We start from the raw sequence: 23,372 nt of genomic DNA, 5'->3' as shown, positions 1-23,372 counted from the left end.
GACGTGGCAGCAGAGGAAGGGGTCGAGGCAGCACTAGTCGCAGCCAGAGGCCAGTGCTCCCGGTGTCATCCAGCGGTCGTGTCTCCACCGACAACCCTGCCGTCATCGATTGGTTGGCTCGGTCGTCTTCCTCTTCCCAGGTCACCTCTGACACCTACAGCCAACGTTCGGTGGGTACGTCAGACACAACCGTTAGTTGGCATGGCCCGGGAGCAAGCCCACTGAAATCACGTGTCCTCTACCTGCCCCTGTCCTTTGGTGTTCCCTCACCAAGCGAAGTATCGCATGCTGTGGGTTCAGCCCCACTGTACAGTGAGGAAGAGCTAACAGAGGGCGGTCAGGAACGGGGGGAGACATCCGCCTCTTCAGCAGCCAGGCGAAGAAGTACTGGCGAGGAGAGTGGCTCGGTAGCCGGTCTAGAGACAGGTCTGTCTCCTGACCCACACGCAGCCGAGGGGGCTAGTAGTGAGGCGGAGACCCTAATTGATGATGATGAGGCTGATCGCACTTGGCAGCCTCGTCGTCATCAGGCTATTGCTTCCGCATCATCAGGAGAAGAGGGTGGCAGCTTGGCAGCGAGCAAAACAGTCGGTGGGTTGCCCAGGAGGCAGCAGGGTCGCAGCAGTGTCAGTGGAGGCAAATGACCACGGAGTAGAGCACCAGCTCCACTGCAGCCTACCACCACGGCCAGTAGTGGTGCCGGTGTGCACGGAGGAAGTAGCAGTCAGCCAGTGAGGAGTATCGGGGGCAAAGTTTCCTACTCGGCGGTGTGGCAATTTTTCGTCAAGCCGCCCAAGGAAGTAAACGTAGCCGTATGTGTCGACTATGTGGCCAGAAAGTCAAGCGTGGCCAGGGGGCCCATGTTGGGACTACAGCGTTGCGTCAGCATATGCAGCGTCGCCATTCGGTGGCCTGGGAAAACCGTGATAAAGATACGGCGGTTCTGCCTGCCCCAGCCCCCGCTCCATCACCCGCTCCGTTACTTGCTCCGTCACCCGACGTCAATCGCCCTCTATCAGCCAGTCAAGGCTCCAACACCTCTGCTGAGGAGAGTTGTCGCTCGTTGGCATCTTCCGCTCGTTCAGATGCTCCTTCTCCTGCTACTCCTCTTCACGGATTCCGTCAGCAGTCTTTCTTGGAATCCATTTCCAAGAGACAACAGTTTGCGAGCACGCACCCGACGGTGCAGAAGCTGAACGTCCTCCTGTCCAAGTTGCTGGTGCTGCAGTCCCTCCCTTTCCAAGTGGTGGACTCAGCACCTTTCCGAGAAATGATGGCTTGTGCCGCGCCGCGGTGGAGAGTGCCAAGCCGGCATTTCTTCGCCAAAAAGGCAGTGCCAGCCCTGCATTCACATGTAGAAGAGATGGTGGGCCAGTCTTTGAGCATGTCGGTCTCTGCCAAAGTGCACGGCAGCGCCGACGTGTGGAGCTGTAACTACGGTCAGGGACAGTACATGTCATTTACGGCCCACTGGGTGAACGTGGTGCCGGCACAGCCGCACCAGCAACTTGGACAGGTCATGCCGCTTTTGCCTCCACGTTTGCACGTCCTTGGTCCAGCAAAGATGTCCGCCTCTACCACCTCTTCTTCCGCCGTGTCCTCAGCCGCCACCCCCGTGCCAAGTCCCATTACCCAACCGGCATATCACATGTGCAGGGCGCAACGGTGTCACGCTGTGCTGCACCTGGTATGCCTTGGCGAACGTAGTCACACAGGGGAGGAACTTCTGAGTGTAATGAACAGAGAAATCGACAGATGGCTGTCTCCGCGCAAACTGAAAATCGGAACCATGTTGACCGACAACGGAAAGAACATGGTGTCTGCTCTGCGTCAAGGAAGGTTGTGCCATGCGCCATGCATGGCTCACGTGTTCAATCTGGTTGTCAAGCGGTTCCTAAAATCCACCATCCCACTGCAAGACATCCTTAAAATGTCACGTAAACTTTGCATGCATTTCAGCCATTCCTACACCGCAAAGCACACCCTCCTTGAGCTGCAGCGGCAGAACGGAATTCCACAGCATCGCCTGATCTGCGACGTTGCAACAAGGTGGAATTCAACCCTACATATGTTAGACCGCCTTTACGAACAGCGAAAGGCCATCACCAATTTCCTGATGTTACAAGCGGATAAAGGTACTCCCCTGTGTAACTTAGATGTCAGCCATTGGCAGCTCATGCGTGACACCTGCCGCTTGCTCAGGCCCTTTGAGGAGGCCACGCTATTCGTGAGTCGGCAGGACTATGGGATGAACGACGTCATTCCCCTGTTGCACGTCCTGGAACAAATGCTGTTAACAATGGCTGGTTAGGGTGCGGTAGACGTGGCGCACAGATCTCAACGCCACATGACCCCTGTGGGGGCAGGACAGGAAGAAGAGGAGGAGGTAGAGGAGGACATTGGTGCTCAGGAATTATTGAGTGAAATGGGTGGTTTTTCCACTCAGCGGACAAGAGTGGAGGAGCAGGAGCATCTGGTAGAGGAGGAGGAGGAGACAGAGGACCCAGACGCACCGTGGCAGTATGCTGTGGAGATGGAGGCAGGGAGTCCCTCGCATTCCTTGGCACAAATGGCCCATAGCATGCTCGGTTGCTTGCGTAGCGACAGCCGAATAATAACCATCAGACAGAGGGATGACTTTTGGCTGTCCACCTTGTTGGACCCTCGCTACCGTTCAAAAATGGTGGCCTTTTTCACACCTGCTGAGAGGGAGGCCAAAATAACGTACTATAAAAACCACCTATGTAGTCAGTTGGTCTCTGCCTTTCTGCGCCAACGTCCATCCTCAGACACTGTGGGCCCTGTGCGCTCGCGTTCCGCTGCCATGGCAGCAGGGGAGGGGTGGGGTGGTAGGAGCAGTGGCAGCTCCACCAGCAGCGGCTGCCTCAGTCTGCAGTCGATGATGAGTAGCTTTCTTCACCAGCGCAGTGAGGAAACTACTAACCAGCCGCAGCAGCAGCAGCATCAGGTGGACCTGGAGCAGGACCTCAAACAACAGGCTTGGGCCTACTTGGACAGCACCCTGCCAACCGAGGTAGACAATCCCCTTGACTACTGGGCAACGAAACTTGACCTTTGGCCCCAACTAGCTGAATTTGCCCTTGAAAGGCTGTCATGCCCGGCCAGTAGCGTGGCATCGGAGCGCGTGTTTAGTGCGGCAGGAGGTATTGTAACTCCGCGGAGGACACGACTGTCCACCCAAAGTGTGGAGAGACTCACCTTTGTGAAAATGAATCAGGCGTGGATTAGTCTGGATTTCAAACCACCAGTTCCTGACACAACTGACTAAATCCGCCATGAATCATGCCCCAAACATGTTATTATTTTTAACATAGGCCTCTGTATGGCCTTCAATTTAAGCTGCTTACGCTTCGCCACTCTGCCATGGGCCCCTGTACCGCCTCCTCTTGCTGCTGCCAGGTCCAGAGTGTGTCATGGGTCCCTGTACGGCCTCCCATTGCTGCTGTCTCCATCGCCACACTCTGCCATGTGCCACTTTCAGGTCTCCTCACACTGCTGGTGGGTTCCATTTTGTCATAGGGTGCTGGCAGATTACGGGCCTCCCATTGCTGCTGCCAGGCCCGTAATCTGCCATGGGCCCCCGTACCGACTCCTCATGCTGCTGCCAGGCCCGTAATCTGTCATGGGCCCCTGTACCGCCTCCTCATGCTGCTGCCAGGTCCAGAGTGTGTCATGGGTCCCTGTACGGCCTCCCATTGCTGCTGTCTCCATCGCCACACTCTGCCATGTGCCACTTTCAGGTCTCCTCACACTGCTGGTGGGTTCCATTTTGTCATAGGGTGCTGGCAGATTACGGGCCTCCCATTGCTGCTGCCAGGCCCGTAATCTGCCATGGGCCCCCGTACCGACTCCTCATGCTGCTGCCAGGCCCGTAATCTGTCATGGGCCCCTGTACCGCCTCCTCATGCTGCTGCCAGGTCCAGAGTGTGTCATGGGTCCCTGTACGGCCTCCCATTGCTGCTGTCTCCATCGCCACACTCTGCCATGTGCCACTTTCAGGTCTCCTCACACTGCTGGTGGGTTCCATTTTGTCATAGGGTGCTGGCAGATTACGGGCCTCCCATTGCTGCTGCCAGGCCCGTAATCTGCCATGGGCCCCCGTACCAACTCCTCATGCTGCTGCCAGGCCCGTAATCTGTCATGGGCCCCTGTACCGCCTCCTCATGCTGCTGCCAGGTCCAGAGTGTGTCATGGGTCCCTGTACGGCCTCCCATTGCTGCTGCCAGGCCCGTAATCTGCCATGGGCCCCCGTACCAACTCCTCATGCTGCTGCCAGGCCCGTAATCTGTCATGGGCCCCTGTACCGCCTCCTCATGCTGCTGCCAGGTCCAGAGTGTGTCATGGGTCCCTTTACGGCCTCCCATTGCTGCTGTCTCCATCGCCACACTCTGCCATGTGCCACTTTCAGGTCTCCTCACACTGCTGGTGGGTTCCATTTTTTCATAGGGTGCTGTATGGCCTCCCATTGCTCCTGCCTCCACCGCCACACTGTGGCTCCACACTCTGGTTTTGGCCCCGTGACTGCCCAAATGAGTGAAGTGTGCGGTGATTCTAAGATCGACGGCACTCATCTGCATGTCATACTGACTGACAGTATTATTTATCTTCCCCAGCAGACTCCAAGGGCATTTAAATTAAAGGTACAGTGTTCTGCACTAATATAAAGGCTCTCTGAAGCCTAGAAACACCCTTTTTATAAGTTAAATTCGCAGCGAATATATTCGACTCGAATCAAATTTATTCCGCGAATTCGCCGAATCAGCCGAATCGAATTTTTGAATAATTCGCTCATCTCTAGCCCCATGCAATGGCTACAAACTGCATACGTTTTTAATACCCATAGGCAATGTTTTAAAAGCCTTTACAAGCTACCATTTTAGATTTACAGAGGTCTAGTGTTAGAATTACTGCCCTTGATCTGACGATCACGTCGATACCTCACATGCATGGTGCAACCACTGTTTACACAATGGCACAGGGTCACAGGTTGTTATTTTGATTTTTTAAATTATTTTTACACTGTCCCTTTCATTTTTTTTATCACTTTTAATGCAAATATTCCCTATAACTTCAATGGGCATTGTCATATATTCTTTTTTGAGAAATCTGGGGTCCATCAGACTTTAGATCTCTCCTCTGCCCTTACATTTTCTAATCAAACCAAGATCGGTGTGATAAGATGCTTTCCCAATTTACAAATGGCGCTGTTTATATGCTGTGAAACTGAAGTGATGAAATGCTTGTAGCTTCCGATTTCTTAGACTATAGAGATGATTGGCACCATTCAGGTCTCCAATCAGCTCTATGGTCAGCTGGCAGAAACACTGGCTGAATTCTCAGGTTCCCCTGATGGCACAGGACTGGCCGAGAAGGCCGTGGAAGGCAGTGGGGGAGGGGGGCATCATCTCCCGCTGCTTGTAAAAGCAATCCTGCAGCTAATTAGCCACTAGGATTCTTTTTACATGAAATCTGATCGGGGCTGAAAAAAACAATACCAGGATGATGCCTGCAGCTGTAGGCATTATCCTAGTGTAACCATTCAAAGTCCAGGGATGTACCAGTACATCCCTGATCCTTGTTGGGTATATATGCTCTTTTTTTTTTGTATGCAGCCTGTGGGTTGAATGAAAAAGAGAGAAGAAATCTCTGCCAGGAAAAGTGTGTGGCATGCCCACCATTAGAATATGCCGCTCAGCATCCACCCACTTCTAATGGTGGGCACACATTAGGTCACACTTTGCCACATGGGCCAGTTCCAAGATTGTACAAATGTCTAAATAGTGGCATGCTTGAATAAAAATTGTCCACGTATAAGTGGTACCCAGGGGTGGACTGACAACTCATGGGGCCCCCGGGCAATAGGGGATCATGGGGCCCATGTGTCCTTGCCCAGACTCAAAAAAGCCTATGCAAAAGGTACCAGGGGCATCTCATGGGGCCCCCTACTGACCCCGGGCCCTCGGGCAGTGCCCGAGTTTCCAAATGGTCAGTCCACCCCTGGTGGTACCCCATATGGAAAAAGGATGACACCAAGTGCCAAACTATCTTGCTACTGCTCTCTATGTAGTCTGGGCATCCAGGGGGCTCCATGTGACTATCTTTTCCCTCATAAATCTGAAACCTATATGTATAGCCTGTTGTCCTCTCACAGGTCTTCTACATCTTGACCCCATATCTGGCTTGCTTGCTGGGGAGAAATTGTTTGAATGCAAGGTGGTCAGAAAAATGAATGAGGGACTCATCAATGCAGATTTTTTTGCTGGGGAGTATAGACATCTACAAATTTTTGGTTAAGGTGATTTATGAGGGGCTGAATTTTGTGGAGCCGGTCAAATTCAGGGTCACCCCGAGGATGACAGAGTGTATTGTCATTGAAATGCATAAAACACATTATACTCTCATATCTATGCATGGCCATGGCAGCAGAGAACACAGGCATATGATGAATCAGGTCTGTGGACCAATACAACAGCAATTCATTTTTTTTAGTAATGCCCATGTTGAGGGTTAGGCCCAAAAAAAATTTTAATTTGGAAACCGTAATGGGTTTCCATGTGATTGGTCTGGCAAGGTTTGAATTTAAATTGTTGTGCATTTAAATTGCTATGATCCACAATCAATGCATACAGATCTTCCGTGAAAAACAGCTCCAAAAAAAATCAAGGGGAGTAGTTAAGTTTGTTGTTTCCACCTGAATTCCGGGTTGGACAGTGAATGGGGGAAATACGGGTGCTTCAGAATTTGTGGGCTGCCAATCGGGATTTGCAAGCACATCCGGAAGGATACTAGGGGCTCTACAGGCCTGTGTGCGAATTCTTGGTGGCTGCGGGACAATACTTGTGCTCGCCACCGCACCAGCTTGTACAGCACTTATGGGACTCTCCACGTCTCCAAGTCATACTGCAGTGCTGGTTTTATTATTGTTATTATAATACAGGATATATATAGCGCCAACAGTTTGCTCAGCGCTTTGCAATATAACGGGAGACAATACAGCAACAATACAGTTCAATACAGGAGGAGGGTCTGATCCTGGGAGCTTACAATCTAAGAGATATGTGAAAGACTGTTGGTTATGTGTTAGAGAAGACACTAGTAGCTTGTGATGAGGCAGAACTTGGTTTACTTGTGTGGCTTAAGTTGCAAACATACAAAACATTTCAGTAATCTGTAACAGCAGACATCTTGGTTATGAAGAGAGAGAGAGAAGAAAAAAGAACCAAAAAGTTTTACAGATATGCACAACTGGTAACCTTAGTGTACAGTGCCATCTACTGGTCAAGTGATATTAACACACAATACTGTATATAGTGCATGCTGTTGCATCCCCAACAAAGACCAGGATGTACCAGGTCACTAGTGCTCGTCAGTTCACCAAAAGGTAGCGTGGCACTAGTACTGGCACTCTGCTGCATTGCAAAATGTACCGACAAGTGCTAACAGAGATCAGGCCTGGTTCTGCGACCACTGCGGTTTTGTGTGCAATGTATCAAGTGACAGTGACCTACTGACACTGCACTTGCTGGGGGAGAAGGGGGGGGGGTAAGCATAGGGTCTAAACACAGTTGCCAGGGCTGATCCTGCTAACGCTTTGGGGACGCTATACTAATGTGAACGCTGGTATAGTGCTGATCTGATCAAAGATATTGATCAGTTCAGACACTATAATAGCAATAGAGGTTTATTGTGTATGAGTGTGTTCCTGGCAATCAAGGGATTAAATGTGATTACTATTGTACTAGTGGGCAATCTGACACCATCTGGGAGGGGTGTGAAAACCACTGAAGCATGAATCACATATATATATATGTGATTTTGCACATCTGTGCCACCCTGTAGCAGTATTTCTGCTATAGGGCGGTCAGGAAGTGGTTAGTGTTACGGTGCTGTGGTACTCTAATTGACAATTGCGCGGTCATGCAACACTGCACCAAAATTAAATTTAGGTCATTTTTTCCCGACAAATTGAGCTTTCTTTCGGTGGTATTTGATTGCCTGTGCGTTTTTTATTTGTTGCGCTATAAAAATAAAAGACTGACAATTTTGAGAAAAAAAACAATATTTTGGACTTTTTGCTATAAAACACGTCCAGTAAAAAAATTTAAAAATCAAATTTCGTCATAAATTTCAACCAAAATGTATTCTGCAACATGTCTTTGCTAAAAAAAATCCCAATACGTGTAAAATAACTTATGTGAAAGCTATAGCATTTACAAATGGCGGTATAGACACTATATTTATTTTTTTTTATACTAATAATAGCGACAATGGCGGCAATCAGCGACTTATGCGGCGGACATTCTGACACTGGGAGGGGGAACTGACTTGGGGTCACTGACACTGACACTGTACTAATGGCACTGGGGAGGAAGGGGGTTAACATTTTTAGGCAATCAAAGGGTTAACTGTGTGGGGGGAGTTTTTCACTAGGGGGCAGGGGGTGTATGCTTCACTGTAACACACTGTCCCGGAAAGCTACACTTTGCTCTCCAGAACAGTGTGCTGGAAACTGACAGGGAGGAGAGCTGCATTGAAAACAATGCAGCTGTGCTCCCTGTCAGTGTTTGCCGGCAATAGCTGGGACCCAGCGGTTAATCCCCAGCTGGGACCTGGCGTTTGACACCCTTGGCCGTGATCGTTGCTGCGGGTAGGGTGCTCGCGTGCCCCCTACCACGTAAACAGGATTACATTTATAAACGTGATCCTGCCTACAGGGGCTGCTTTGCCACAGTAAATGTACAAAAAATTGGTTTTGGAGCGTTTTTCCAGCAGAAAAAGCTAAATGTTTCTAACAGCTTTTTCCTTTTTTCTCTACATTTACTGTAAAAATGCTACTAAAATGCTACTAAAATGCTATTACCAGCATTTTTTATCCATCATTTTTTTAGCTAGTGTTCATGGGGCCTTAGTGTCCTCTGTTGCACTTTTGCTAGTACTTTTTGGAGTATCCCAAGTCTCACCATCACCAGAACCAAGTTAAATAGGCAAATTAACTGCATAAAGACATGCACAGCCTGTTTTCTGACTTGAGTAACTAAACCACTTGTGTGCCTTTTATGTACTTTTCAGGGAATGGAACCTGGGACCAAACAGCCATCCCAGTCTGAGGTCTATGCCACATTATAATCAGGGCTATACCTGCCCTCTACATTTTACCCCCTCTTGACCCTACCCCAAGCTGACTCTCCACAATAAATACTGTCTTTTTACACACACACACTTACAGTATTTATAACATATTAATGCAGATTGAAGTTTTGGATTACAACACCTTTGTGAAGTCTCCAGCGAGAAATCCTTGTTCAAAGCCACTCCACATTGTTAAAGGAATAAGAAGAGTTTGTCTTTTATCTTGAAGATGTCTAACTGTTGCCAATGTTTTCATCCAAATTGATTCTCTTTGGTCACACTCTCCAGATTCTTCTTCTTTTAGGTCAATATTATCAAGGAATATAGATATAAGCAAGACAGCAAGTATCCCCGCTCCTTGATTAAAAAAGAAGAAAAAACACAATGGACAATGAGATGTGAATCAAAAAGGTTAAAATTGACTCTTTACTAATAAAATTACAAAAATATAAAATGTACTGCGTATACTAGTGTTAAAATACAGAGTTCATGTAAACATTAGTATTCAGTAGAGATACTTCTTCACCAGTAGATGGCAGTGTTTATAAGTTTGTAGCTGCATCTATGTCTTTTCTCTGAAATAAAGTTTCTTGTTTGCAGTGTAGCAGCAGCTGTTCTGTAAGACTATATACAGAATTTCTAAAAGGATTTGGGTTCAGCGCCAAGACTCCCCTGCTCAGTCATAGCCAGCTATAGCATATAGAAAATATAGACAACAGTAAGCAAGATACAACAACAGAATAAAAAAAAACAGCTACATTAAAGCTTTCATTTGCAAACTTGACAAACCAGAACTACCAGTCTTTGAAATTCAAGATGAAAATGTTACTAATAAAAGAAGATACATTTATATGAAATCAGGCCAGAACACCCTTCAAATGAGTGGATAGAGAAACACTAGAAAGCTCAGAGCACAATCTTTTAGCATAGAAGATGATCAAATCATACATATATGCAAGTGTGAAACTGCTAAGGAAATGCGTAAAGGATTGCAAAAGGTGCATAAAAGAGCAAATTGCAGCAATAAATTGTATCTGATTAGAAAGCTATACCAAACCAAGCTGATAAAAGGCCATGATATGCAGGTTTACATAAGGCACATCTTGGAAATGGTTGAATGCCTGGGAAGTATAGGAGAAGAAATAAAAGATTTTGATGTTGCAGCCCTTTTACTTAGTGGTTTTCCAGAAAGTTATGAAGTGCATGTCACAGTATTTGATGTATGTCCAGATGATGAACTGACATTGGAATATATTAAGGGCAAGCTTGTGGATGAATATAATCTTAAAACAGACAGCATTATTCGTGACAGTTATTGCAGAGTGTGCTTTAAGGGCACAGAATATGACAAAAAAACAGTAATATGCCACAAGGAACACATGAATGCTTTGTGTGCAAGAAACAAGGCAATTTAAAAGTAGATTGCATAAACAAACTAAACTACAAAAGGCCAAAAGTGTGAAGGAAGAAATTGATTTTTCTTCAGATGATGAATATTTTTTCTTTTACAAAGGATTTTATTGCAGGATAGATAACAGCAGAGAATCAGTCAATGACAGATGCACTGATCGACAGGAATAAAACATACAAGTTTTCTGATGAATAATACAGAGTATGTACTGATGGAAAGACAAGAAACTAAACTTCGTACACAAGTGTTGCGTATATAAAAAGGGAAAACAAACAATAAGTTGCAAAAGTGGTAGGCATTTAGAAACCAATGACATCATAAACTATAAGAAAATGTTGTCACCATATCAACACACAGAAGGCGGGGAAGATGGAAAATGGAGCCTCACTGAATGCAAATAGGTACTCCATATGCAGGGCTCTCGATGGAGTCCAGCATATGGATATAGTATTGCTGGTACGGCACTCAAAGCAGAAATCACAATCAGCACAAATAGCGTAAAAACAGACTAAACAGAAGGAAAGAGAGGAACGAAGAGAAAGGAGACAAAACAAAAAAAAGCAAAGACAAGGGCTCCAGGGGGACCACGACGGAATTTTTTTTTAAATAAAATAATATGTAAATTTTATATCGACAAGAGGGCCTGGTCAAATCTCGACGGTTGAGCTATATCAAGCCAGGGACGCCAGATCCGCAGGAACTTTGTATGGGTGTCTAACAGTATAGCCGTCAGCTTTTCGTTAACCATTATAAAGTTCATTTGATTTTTGATAGCTTCGAAGCTGAGGAGGGGAGTCTTCCAAGCCCTCGCGATCGTCAGCTTGGTAGCCATGAATAGGTGCGATGCCAGCTGCCGTTCGGGACGAAGTAGGCCCACTAATGGTTTAAATAAGAGCGCTTCATACGGGTTGCGTTTAATGTCTGTGTGAAACATAGTGCGGAGAAGGGCATAAACTGTGATCCACAATCTGCAAACCTTGGGGCAAGTCCACCAAATATGGACCATGGTGCCTATTTGTTGACAACCCCGAAAGCAAGTCGGGAGTATGTGGGGATAAAATGAGCCAGACGAGCGGGCGTGTAATACCATCTATAAAGAACCTTATAGGCATTTTCTAGAATGATAACATTCCTAGAACATTTAGATAATGCTTGGGTCATGGCCTGCCAATCCTGCTGATCCAGAGTGCCCCCGAGATCCGACTGCCAATGCTGATGATAAGAACGAACCGGGGTGTGACGGGAGTGACTTTTGGGGGTGGGGGGACCTCTGTATCATCTCCCCAAATCATTATGTTTAACCCACCCTGTGCCTGTTAAGGGTTACAGGGTGTGTATGTGAATGTCTGAGTCTTGTGTGTTGTCCTTTGTCTAGGGCACATGGCTGTCCATTGTCTGTTTACCATGTGCTACCCCCCATTGTGCTGTGTCTCTCTGTCTAGTGAACTATTATGGGATGTACTGTTTGTGTATTGGTGTGGGGGTTGGTCAGTGTCCTTTGCCACATGGTTGCATCCCATTGTTCTGTGTCTAGTTGGATGGGGAGGGGTGATGAGGTGTTTCCTGCCTATACTGTAGCCCTTCCCACTGAGAGGGTGGGCTGATGATGTATGTCCTGTTCCTGGTTGTGTTTCCCCGCCCTCTGTATATATTCTGTGTTTTGTGTAAAATAAAGAGGAGTTGACTTCCTGTTTTAGTAGGAGCTGGTTGTCTGTCTATTTTCCTGAGGGATTCCAAGGGTGTGGTCCGTGGATGGTGTTCGGACAGGGGAAGTTGTGCTATAACGGAAAAACTCAGTGCGGTCTGGGTTCCGGTTCCGTTACATTGGTGGCAAGCGGTGGGATTGTGCTTCCAGCTGTAAACACATCCAAACCACCACCGGGATTCAAGAGCAGGAAAAGACGTCAGTCACCCCAGTGGAGATATGGACCTGGCATCAGAGTTCCCGGGGCTACTACAGACCGTTCTTGCAACATACCCCAGGACTGTGTCTACGGATCAGTACCTGGAGCTCAGGCAGCGGATTTGGGAGGTGCTTTGGAGAGGAGCGGTCCAGGCTGCTGGTATGGACAAAGGCAAGTGCTACCCAACCCCAGGGGAACGGGCCAGGGACCATTGGAAGTCACGGATGCCATTCCTGGGAGAGCAACCCCAGGAGCAATGGTTGGCTGAGTTGGACAGGCTGGTCCAGCAGGAGATACAACTGGACAATAGATATCGGGCTCTGCAGTGGTACGCAGAGCAGGAATATTTAGGGGTGTCCACAGAGTGCTCTCCTGAGGGACTTGACTTTGGTGGGCCTGGATTGCTGTGGGAGAGCCTTACAGACCTTTTTGTGTTTGGCGATAGAGGAGAACCTACTCTGGAGGAGTTGCGGGAAGGCAGAGAGGCTATGTTTGGTCTCAGAGGGGTCTCAGAGCTTGAGCCAGATCTGCAATACCTGCTGATGAAAGAACTGCACCTGGAAAGGGCATACAGGCAACTGCTAGGATATGTTCGGCAGCATGCCCAAGAGTCATCAGTGGAAATTCCAGAGACTGGGGATCTGATAGACCTCTCAGCTGAGGAGGAACCAGCAGTAGACCTGGCAACAGGGCCAAACAGTACTGAACTCTGCCCAGCACTGGTAACGTCTCCTGAGTTCCACGGACAGGAGATGGTGAGCTCCGATCCCCAAACCCCAGTTCCAGAGGCTGGGGATTTGATTGATTTTTTTTCTGAGGAGGAACCAGCCGGGGAGCCGCCAGCTGAAGTGCTGACAACCGGACAGAGGGTCCAGGACCTCTGTCCCATGCCTGTGGTAGTTTCAGAGGCCCAGGGTGAGAAGGGAGAGGAGGTTGTTGTCCTCCCTTCCCCACAGTCAGCCAGAGTGGAGGAAACTGTTTTCCCTCCCAGGCCAGGATCTGTGCACCAGGGGGACAGTGACAGTGGAATTCCATCCCAGCAGCAGATCCAAAGTCTGGGAGGGGAGGAAGCCGGCCTCCCTCCCCTACAGTTAGCCGGAGCAGATGTGGGGTCCTCAGCAGAAGAGCTGGCAACAGGGCAGAGCGCCGCTGGCCTCTGCCTAGCAACTACAGCCACCACCTGGATACCCCAGGGATGCTGGGCAGTCGGCCCAGATCCCCCACAGAAGGATGAAGGAGGCCCAGCCACCCTGTCTTCTCCCCAGCGGCTGAGAGGATTCCCGGGAGAAGGACCAGTCCGTACTTCTCCCCAGCGGCGGGTATGTTCTACGGGAGAGGCAGAGGTTGGCTGGGTGAGTAACGCTTGGTGTGGGACAATTTGCATGGGGTACTGTGTGGGTGCCGGCACTGAGGGACTGGAGATGCAGAGTAACTTCAGAGTACATCCGTCTGGGATCTACTCCTGTGTTACTCTCCTGCCGAAAGGGGAGATATGTGACGGGAGTGACTTTTGGGGGTAGGGGGACCTCTGTATCATCTCCCCAAATCATTATGTTTAACCCACCCTGTGCCTGTTAAGGGTTACAGGGTGTGTATGTGAATGTCTGAGTCTTGTGTGTTGTCCTTTGTCTAGGGCACATGGCTGTCCATTGTCTGTTTACCATGTGCTACCCCCCATTGTGCTGTGTCTCTCTGTCTAGTGAACTATTATGGGATGTACTGTTTGTGTATTGGTGTGGGGGTTGGTCAGTGTCCTTTGCCACATGGTTGCATCCCATTGTTCTGTGTCTAGTTGGATGGGGAGGGGTGATGAGGTGTTTCCTGCCTATACTGTAGCCCTTCCCACTGAGAGGGTGGGCTGATGATGTATGTCCTGTTCCTTGTTGTGTTTCCCCGCCCTCTGTATATATTCTGTGTTTTGTGTAAAATAAAGAGGAGTTGACTTCCTGTTTTAGTAGGAGCTGGTTGTCTGTCTATTTTCCTGAGGGATTCCAAGGGTGTGGTCCGTGGATGGTGTTCGGACAGGGGAAGTTGTGCTATAACGGAAAAACTCAGTGCGGTCTGGGTTCCGGTTCCGTTACACGGGGGTGTTCTATTAGAAACAATGGAGGAGTAGACCAGAGAGATTAAGCCTGGAGCATGGGGTCTATTTCTGCATTGACTTTCAAAGGGGGTCAACCTGTAGGGTCCAAATGCGCCTGTATTAATGTATTGATAAAGTGGCGGAGTTTAAGGTAGCCATAAGATATCATAAGAAGAGAGCAGAGTTTCAAAGGTGAGTATCCGAGTGGGAGAGAGCAAGGAATGTACATCGTGGAAGCCATTGGCTAGCCACCAAGTGAACTGTCCGGGACTGTCACGACCTGGGGGGAATAATGGATTATGTAGCAAACATAGTAACGGCAGGTGGGCGGAAATGAGGCCAGTGGAATATTTAATAGAATCCCAAAGACGAAGCGTTAGCGTCAGCTTCGGACTAAGGAATGAAGGGCGATGAATAGGAGGAAGTCACGACAAAGAAGAGAGTGGTATCGGGTGGGAATCCATCAAGTCTACAGTAGCCCAGAAGGGAATATTGCGAGATGCATGGAGACTGAAGATTTGGGACAGATAACTCACCCTCAGTCGTACGGGCAAATAAGATTTATTTGCTAATTCTGGATCGAGAGGAACCCCAAATGAAAGACAGGAGTTTTTGCTGATGGATACGCAATATATGTGAGGGAACAGGAACTGGTAAAACACGAAACACAAACAATAATTTGGGAAGATAAGTCATGCATATTTCATTGATTCTACCGAACCACGAAAGCGGATAGTGAGACCAGGAGGACAACATCTCTGTCATTAAAGACAGCGGGGAAATTAGCCCAGTAAAGTCCGTCGTAAGTTGGAGTGAGCTTGATTCCTAAATACAGCAGGGCCGAAAGCCATTGAAAAGGGAACAAATGTTTCAGAGTCGCCAACCTGGATGGTGAGAGGGTAATCAACATAGCCTTAGATTTGGCACGGTTGACATGGAGGCCTGAGAGAACTGCAAAGGAATCCAAAATCGCAAGTAGGTTTGGCAAAGTAACCCCCAGGTTCATAACTGACAACAATATATCGTCAGCGAACAGAGATAACTTATGTTGAGAACCAGCTACATTTATTCTGTCAGGGATCCGGGTAGGAACAGACATGTGTGGACTGATACAGGGAAGTAACAGGCTTCAGGAATGATATAATAATACAATTTATTATTAGCCACCCAAATATACAACGCACAGTAAACAAACCGACATTCCACTAATCTTAGTATGTGCAGGAACACAGGCGTAGTCAGGGCTGGAGAGGTGGAATGGTCAGGCCGGCCATATGGTTCTGTTAACGACCGTCTGGTGGTACCTCTAGCAGTCCTCAGGACAGGATTCCCCAGGGCGTGGAGTCTAAGTCCCAGTCTGCTTATTCACCTGGGCCCCTGATGGTGGGGATGGACTTGGAGCAGACAGGAACCAGGTCGCGGCCCCTGAGTACACCTGCTTGTGGTAGAGGGATGCGCCAGAGGTATATACTGATGTGAAGAGGCAGAAGGTGTGAGCAGGGATGGCTGGATCCATGCAGGATGGATGGATGGATCGTCTGGGTACCGTAAGGCGTAGTCAGGCAGGCCAGGTCAGCAACGTGCGGGCAGCGAGGTACCGAAGGAGCAGGCAGAGGATGGTCAAGGTCACAAGCCGGGTTCAGTAACTCACAGGCAGCGCGGTACAGAGGATCAGGCAGAGAATGGTCAGGGTCACAAGCCGGGTTCAGTAACTCACGGGCAGCACGGTACAGAGGATCAGGCAGGAGGATGGTCAGGCAAGCCAGGGGTTAAACTGGAGACGGTCAGCAACAATGCAGAAGTCGGCAACAGAAGATAGGCAGAGGAACAGGAACACAGGATACCAGGTACAGGGGCTCATGGGAAACAACACCAAGGCACTAACTGCAGGCCTGGCCATTCCTTAAATACACCTCCTGCAATCAGCCTCAGGTGATGGCTGACTGCAGGAGTGAGCTTCTGGTTGCTGAGAGCACCCGCAGGCCAGCCCTGGTACTGCAGCCCACACGGCAGGTGAGTCCCACCACCAGTGGTGAATCCATTCCTGACACCGTGTGGAGAGGCTGTGTTGGACTGTGCTCTGCTAAGCCCCAGGTAGGCCCGAGAAGCCTGGGGCTAAAGTGCCCTGCCCAGTCCAGGCAGGATGGCGGATCCTGGGCCTGGGTCCAGCGAGGAGAAGGCCCTGGAGGGGCCTAGTACTGGCCTCTCTTTTCCACCAGTAGAGGACCTGGGAACAGCCCCTAGGAAGGGGGAAGTTTACTCTGCCTACCGGGACCGTGTGGCCGCTCGAGCCAGGTTAGTAGAGAAGGAGGAAGCCAAGCTCCAGAAGATGACTCTGGAGCTAAAGAAGCTCCGGTCATCCTACGACGGGTATGGTCTACAAAGCGGCAGGCCATGAAACTGGGCCTGCAGGCGCTGGAATTACGTGTGTCCCAGCAGGGGAGGTATGCAGCGCAAGAGAGACGTCCTCAGTAAAAAATATTTGAACGAAGCGAGATTTAAGGCTGCAAGAAGCCGCAGTGTTGCGGCGATGCGGGGTCCGGTGGAGGAGGCCTCCTCGGTGGAGGAATTGTCGAGGGAGTTGCCGGTGGAAGGCGAGCAGGAGCAGGGGCAGGCTGAGCCCGCAGCACCCTCAAAGAAAATGGCGCCTAAAATGGAAGACAGCGTGGTCGCAGGATCATCAGAGTCCCTCCCCCCTGGAGGAGGCAGAGATGGCGGGCGGATTGCGGTTCCTGGCAGAGGCGGTTGCGGAGCTGCGTGGAGCCGACTTCAGGTTTACGTCCGAGGACTCGGAGGAAGAAGCTGAAAGTGATGTCATCCCCCACAAGCCAGCTAAGCTGGTGGTGAAAGAGCATGCTGCCTTTGTCATGCTGCAACGTATCCCCAAGGACGTGTTGGCAAAGGCAGGGGAGCCACTTTCTGTACAGAAGGAGAAGGACTCTGCTGAGTGAGTTGGTGAGATGGTTGTGGACACTGGGGTAGTGGGTATAATGCCTGCAAATTTGTCTGAGGTGCAGGTTAGCCCTACAGTCCTGGCTAAGGGTGTTTCCCCTCCGGTGGTGGTCCCACTAGGCCCTGCCCCTTTGGGGGGCATGGTGGCCTCTGGTGTGCAACCAGCAGGTCCCCCGGTTTCTCCTCAGGGGGCTCCAGGTTCTCAGGTTTAGGCTCCTGCGGGTCAGGCTCAGGTGGGTTCTCCTGCTGGTATGGGTGGTCCCCAGCCCCGGGCTCCCCCAGGTCATGGCTCATCTGCGTCTGCCCCTTCAGTTGCTGCTGCTGGTGTGGCGGCTTCCCCTGGTCATGCCCCCTTGGTGTTGAGTGCTCCTGGGGCTAGATCGGGGCTCAGTTACTCTGCTGCAGTTAGGGGAGGTCAGGGGTCAGTGGGATTGGCCCGGGCAAGGGCAGGTAACCTACCCACTTCCACCGCAAGGCGAAATGTTGTTCAGCTCAAATGGTCAGGGGAGGGGTCATAGACCGGATATTAGAAATGGGCTTCCGTGCCACGGATATTTTCACGTTTATTGCTCCAGTTGGTACTGGAGAATATGATGTGTCCTTCATGCGGCCGGAATTGTTGGACCTCTTTTGGCAGAGGTATGAGGCCACCTTTGTCACCAGCCCTAGGTGGGTGGGCCTAACCTTGAGGCTCGTCTCTCACCAGTCCCTGATTAAAAAAATAATGGTGCTGGTGAGAAATGAATCCATCCCAGCATCAGATATTGTGGTCTGGCTAAGCAGATATGGGGATGTGATGGGGCCCCTTGGGAAGATCAATGATGAGAGGGGAATATGGACAGGTGGGTGGACGACCACCGTCCGCTTAAAGGTGGTTGGAAATGTGCTCCAGCACATTCCCTCTTCCGCTTTTCTAGGAAAGGACCGCCTGATAATTTTTTATGCGGGTCAGCTGAGGGTCTGCCACTGGTGTGGGGGCAAGGGGAATTTTGCGGCCACCTGCCCCGTCATTAGATGTTCCCTGTGTCAGGAAATAGGACACCTGGCCAGGGACTGCAATGTCATCCGATGCACTCTCTGCGGAGAGATCGGGCATTCATACAACCAGTGCCCGGAGGCCCTGCACAACCTTCCGGTGGGGGAGCTTGAAGCAGAGTTGGATCGGATAGATGCTGAAGAGGCGGAGGCGGCATTGGAGAGAGCGGCTTCAGTTGCTCTGGCGGCCCTTTTGAGGGAAGGGGAGGTTTCTGTGGCCCCTCCTGTCTCTGTCCCCCCTGTTTCGTCTACCCCTTTGAAGTCCCCTGTTGTTCCCCCTTGTGTGCCGGTTCCTCCTCCCAGGAGTAAGAAACAGCTGAGGGAGGCTGCTAAAGGGGTCGGGATGGTTGAGGCTAGGTCTAGTCCCTCAGTGTCTGCTCCCCCCGTGCTCTTGCCACTGCGGCGGCGTGGGAAGCCCGGTAGGGAGTCCCGGGAGTCCCAAGGTTCTGCTCCAGTAGGGGCTCAGGTGGAGGAGGGGTGGTCCCTGGTGGGTAGGCGGAGTAAGCCAGTTTTGTTCTCAGCGGGGTCGGTGTCCTCTTTAGAGGTGGGGGATGTGGTCCTGGGGAATAGGTTTGGGGCTTTGTCAGGGGAGGAGGAGGGGACAGGTGATCCCGCTTCCCCGATGCTGGGGGGTCTCTTAAGAGAGTGAGGGACCCTGCCAAGAAAGTCAAGAGGAGGATTAAGAAACATCCCTCTCAACTACCTTAATGGCAGTTCCCGCTCCGATAAAGGTGGCAACTATTAATGTTGCCAGCCTACGGTCTGTAAGAGCGAAAGAAACAGCCTTATTTTTCCTCAGTGGGATGGAAGCTGATGTTTTCTTTTTGCAGGAGATCAGGTTGTCCAGCTTGGCCGATATACATCTGGCTAAGCGTGAGTGGAGGCGTGGGCCCTCCTACTGGTCTCTTGCAGCTGAGCCTTACAGCGGAATTGCGGTGCTTTTTACCGGCATGGTAACGTGCGGGCGGGTAATTGAGGTAGAGGTTGGAAGATGTCTGATCCTGGATGTCCTTGTGGGGGGGCAGGAGTTGCGGCTGATAAACATTTACGGGCCGCAGTCCAAGTGGGATAGGAAGTGCCTCTTCACAAGGATCAAATCTTTCCTTTTTACGTCCCGGCTGGTGGTCTTTGGAGGAGATTTTAATACTATCACTAGGCCCAAGGACAGGAAGGGCTTCAATGACAGGCTGGGATATGATAGTGTTTTTCTAAATGCTATAGTCAGAGAAGCAGGTCTGGTAGACACCTTGGTTAAAAGCAGCCCAGACAGCACTGGTTTCACTTTCAGGAGAGGTAATAGTCAGAGTAGGATAGACAGGTTTTTTTTGAAGGAGAACTCTGCCTTCTCGGCACCTGTGTGTCGGGCGGTGGAGTTTTCCGGTCACCTTATGCTATCTGTGACTTTGAATGTTTCAGACACGCCGCTGAGAGGGAAGGGCATCTGGAGAATGAATTAGTCTCTGCTGGAGGATGAGGAGGTGAGACGATCTTTCGAGGAGTTCTTTCAGGCTCAGGAGACGGTGCTGGATTTCTGCGGCAGTAAGTCTGAGTGGTGGAAGCTTACCAAAGTGCGGATCAGCGGGTTTTTCAAGGCCGTAGGTAAGACAAGGCAGTTTAATCAGTATATCGCCTACCAACGGTTGCGGAGGAAGCTTGACCGCCTTGTTTCTAGCGGTGGAGATTCAGGGGCAGTCTCGGAGGTGAAGCTTCTTCTCAGGAAGTACCAGTATGATCAGCGAGCCTCTTTGGTTCTGGAGAGAGATTATGGGAAATACCACTCGCCTGACCCTTTCCAGAACTGCAAACAGAGTGCAGCGATTAAGACGGTCTCTGCTCGGAGAGATAGTACGGGGTCCCTGACTAGATCCAGGTCTGGGATTCTGGAGGTCTCCAGGTCTTTCTATGCAGACTTTCTGGGTGAGAAGCACCTTGACCGGACAAGGATGCTGAGCTTTTTGGAGTCTACGCCAGATCTGGAAAGTAATGTCCCACCGGCGGGTTTGACTGGGGAAATTACTGCAGAGGAGGTGGCCAGAGCCATTGATAGTCTGGCCATTAAGAAGACCCCTGGGCTGGATGGTCGCCTCGCGGAGGTTTACAATTGCTGTGTGGATGAGGGATCCCTCCCTCCTTCCGTGAGGCAGTCTGCAGTAATTTTCTTGTCAAAGGGTAACGATCCTTTGGCTATTGAGAACTGGCGCCCGTCAGTGGCAGACAGTTTGCTTTCTCGTCAGCAGCATTGCTCGGTCCAGGGCAGGAGTACCTTCACAGCGGTGTTAGCTGTCCAGGAGGCCATGGAGCGGTGTAAGGCTGAAGGATGGGGGAAGTTCTTGCTGGCGGTGGACCAGGCAAAGGCCTTTGATAGAGTCAATCATGAGTACCTCTGGCATCTCCTGGACCGGTACGGTTTGGAGGGGAGGTTCATTGGCTGGCTGAAGACGTTGTACAGGGAGGCTGAGAGCTTCATGTTGGTGAATGGCTGGGTTGGGAGGCCCTTTGGGGTCGGATCCGGGGTGCGCCAGGTGTGCCCACTGAGCCCCTTGCTTTATGCCTTTGCCATAGACCCTTTCGTCAGGAGGTTAGATGGTGAGGCGGTGAGCGGGGTGCCGGTGGGTGCTACTGGGGATCTGCCTCTGAGGGTCGTAGCTTATGCTGATGATGTTTCTGTTTTCATCTCTGGACCGGAGGAGGCGCAGGAGATGGTTTTGGTGATGGATCAGTATGCTGAGGCATCAGGTTCCAAGGTCAACCAGGATAAATGTGAAGTTCTCTGGATGGGTAGGGAGGGTGAGAGCTTCTCACTCCCGGACACCTTCCCGGTGCCTCAGCAGAGTATCAAAGTTTCGGGCATTAATTTCGGCCCTGCTGAATACAGCAAGTTAAATTGGGAAACCAAACTGTCAGATGCCGAGGTCAAAGTGAGATGCTGGAAGGGGTGGCGGCTCTCCTTGAGGGAAAGGGTTGATTTGATCAAGACTTTCCTGCTCCCCGTCTTTTTATACGTCAGCTTCGTTTGCCTCTTGACAGAGTCGCTCTATACGAGGATCTACAGCTGTTTCTTCCAGATGTTATGGGGGAATCGGCTGAACCTCGTCAGGAGGGATGTGACCTACTCATCCAGGCGGGAGGATGACCTAGGTATGGTCAACCCGGTGGTTTTCTTCTCTCTGATGTTTCTGAAGCATAATCTTGGTAGCATGTTGGTTGAGAGACCGCCTGCATGGGTAGGACTGTTTCAGATCTGGTTTGGACCCTTTCTGAGCAGTTGGGAGATTGGCGGGCCAGTGAGAAGCCTGCGGGTCAAGCATGGTAAGCTTATGTGGCCCCGTGCCTGAAGTTACTCCGGCGGTGGCATGTGACTGCGGAGGAGGTCAAGTCCCTCCCCAGGAGACTCCTGGGTGAGAGGATTGTGGCGACCGCTTTCCATGCACCGTTGGCCTTGAGAGATTGTTCAGGCCATGTTATGAGGGAGGGTCTGTGTTTGATAAATCTGGAGCGGATCCCCTTGAAATTGAGGGACCAGGCCTGGCTCGCCTTCCATGGCAGGCTTTACGTGAGGGGCAACATGAAGTACCATCCTCCTGACCTGACCGTGGTTGTCCGAGGTCGGAGTGTCGGGGTGAAGTGGAGACTATGGACCTCTTCTTGCTTCGGTGCCCCTTTAACGTTGAAGCGTATCAACAGGTGGGTGGGGCTCTGGGTGTTCCTTTCCTCCATCGCATGTCTTATGCGGAGTGGGTGTATGGAGCATTCGAAGGTCGCTTGGGTTTTGATTTGGACACTCTGTTTTTAGTCAATTTAGTGGCCCGGTACTACACATGGTTGGCACGGTGTCAGGTATCCATTCGGCAGAAAATCCTCCCTGTTCAGGTGGTGGTGAGTGACATCCTTGGTGAGGTTGGGAAAATTCGGGGCCTTGAGAAAGACAGGCTGCGGCGAAGGGCTTGGATGGAGGCGTGGAGGAACATCAAGCCTGTGGCTGCTGTCTGTTGATCTCGGGTGGTGGGATCTGTCCCTGGCTTTTGCCTCTTTCACCCCCCTAGATTTTGCAGATAAGGTAGGGCACTGAAGGTCTACGGGTTTCTTAATCCTTCTCTTACAGTGTATGTGAATGTTATTGTCTTCTTAGTTATTTTTATTGTATAGTTAGGCCATAATGGCCATATGCAGCAGTTATATATGGAAATTGAATGAGTCTGTCTGCTCTATAGGAATCTGAAACAGCGGTTGCTGTTCTTTTGGCCATACAGGCCTATGTATATAACTGTGTGTGAGTTTCCCTTTCAGGAATTGGACTCTTACATTTTGGGCCATAAAGGCTAAGTTTATTATGTTTTTTTGTTCCCCAGTGACTCTGGGACTTTTTTCGTTTCAGTTCATGTGTTATGTTTGTATTTATTTATATATTTATATTTTTTTTATTTTTGTAAAAAAAGTTAATGGTGGTTATGTATGACACAATACATATCAATAAATATCTCCATTCCTGACACATTCCCTTATTATCAGGATGCATACGAATGGCTTCTACTAAAAAGGTTCTAAAGCCAAGATAAATAGCATGGGAGAAAGTGGGCCACCTTGTCTAGTTCCCCTGCCAATCGGGAAAGTTGAGGACTCAAAACCATAATATTTTTGTTTTGCTTGGGGGGACATATATACCAAAGAAATCAAATGCAAGAACGAGGGACCAAAGCCAAAATGGTGAAGGACCGACATGAGATAAGGCCAGGACAAAGTGTCAAAGGCCTTGTTAATATCTAGAGATAGGAGCATCATATCAATTTTGTGAGTATGAGTCTGTGGGGGACGAAACCCACCTGGTCCTTCTTAATCA

The 23,372-nt window shown here is 50.0% G+C and overlaps 1 protein-coding gene across 2 annotated transcripts in view; it reads right to left on the bottom strand.

Moving 5' to 3' along the window:
• Positions 1–23,372, bottom strand: part of UNC93A (unc-93 homolog A) — a 729,857-nt gene that overhangs the window by 315,126 nt on the left and 391,359 nt on the right. For both annotated transcript variants that reach the window (XM_089660014.1, XM_089660015.1), the window contains exon 5: positions 9,293–9,507. In XM_089660014.1, the coding sequence (XP_089516140.1) occupies positions 9,293–9,507 (215 nt within the window). The remainder of the gene's footprint in view (positions 1–9,292; positions 9,508–23,372) is intronic.

Source organism: Staurois parvus, unplaced genomic scaffold (genome assembly GCF_062004578.1).
Source record: "Staurois parvus isolate SC_StPar_1 unplaced genomic scaffold, SC_StPar_1.0 ptg001196l, whole genome shotgun sequence".
In the NCBI taxonomy this organism is placed as follows: Eukaryota; Metazoa; Chordata; class Amphibia; order Anura; family Ranidae; genus Staurois; species Staurois parvus.
This window is presented reverse-complemented; position numbering and strand designations above follow the sequence as displayed.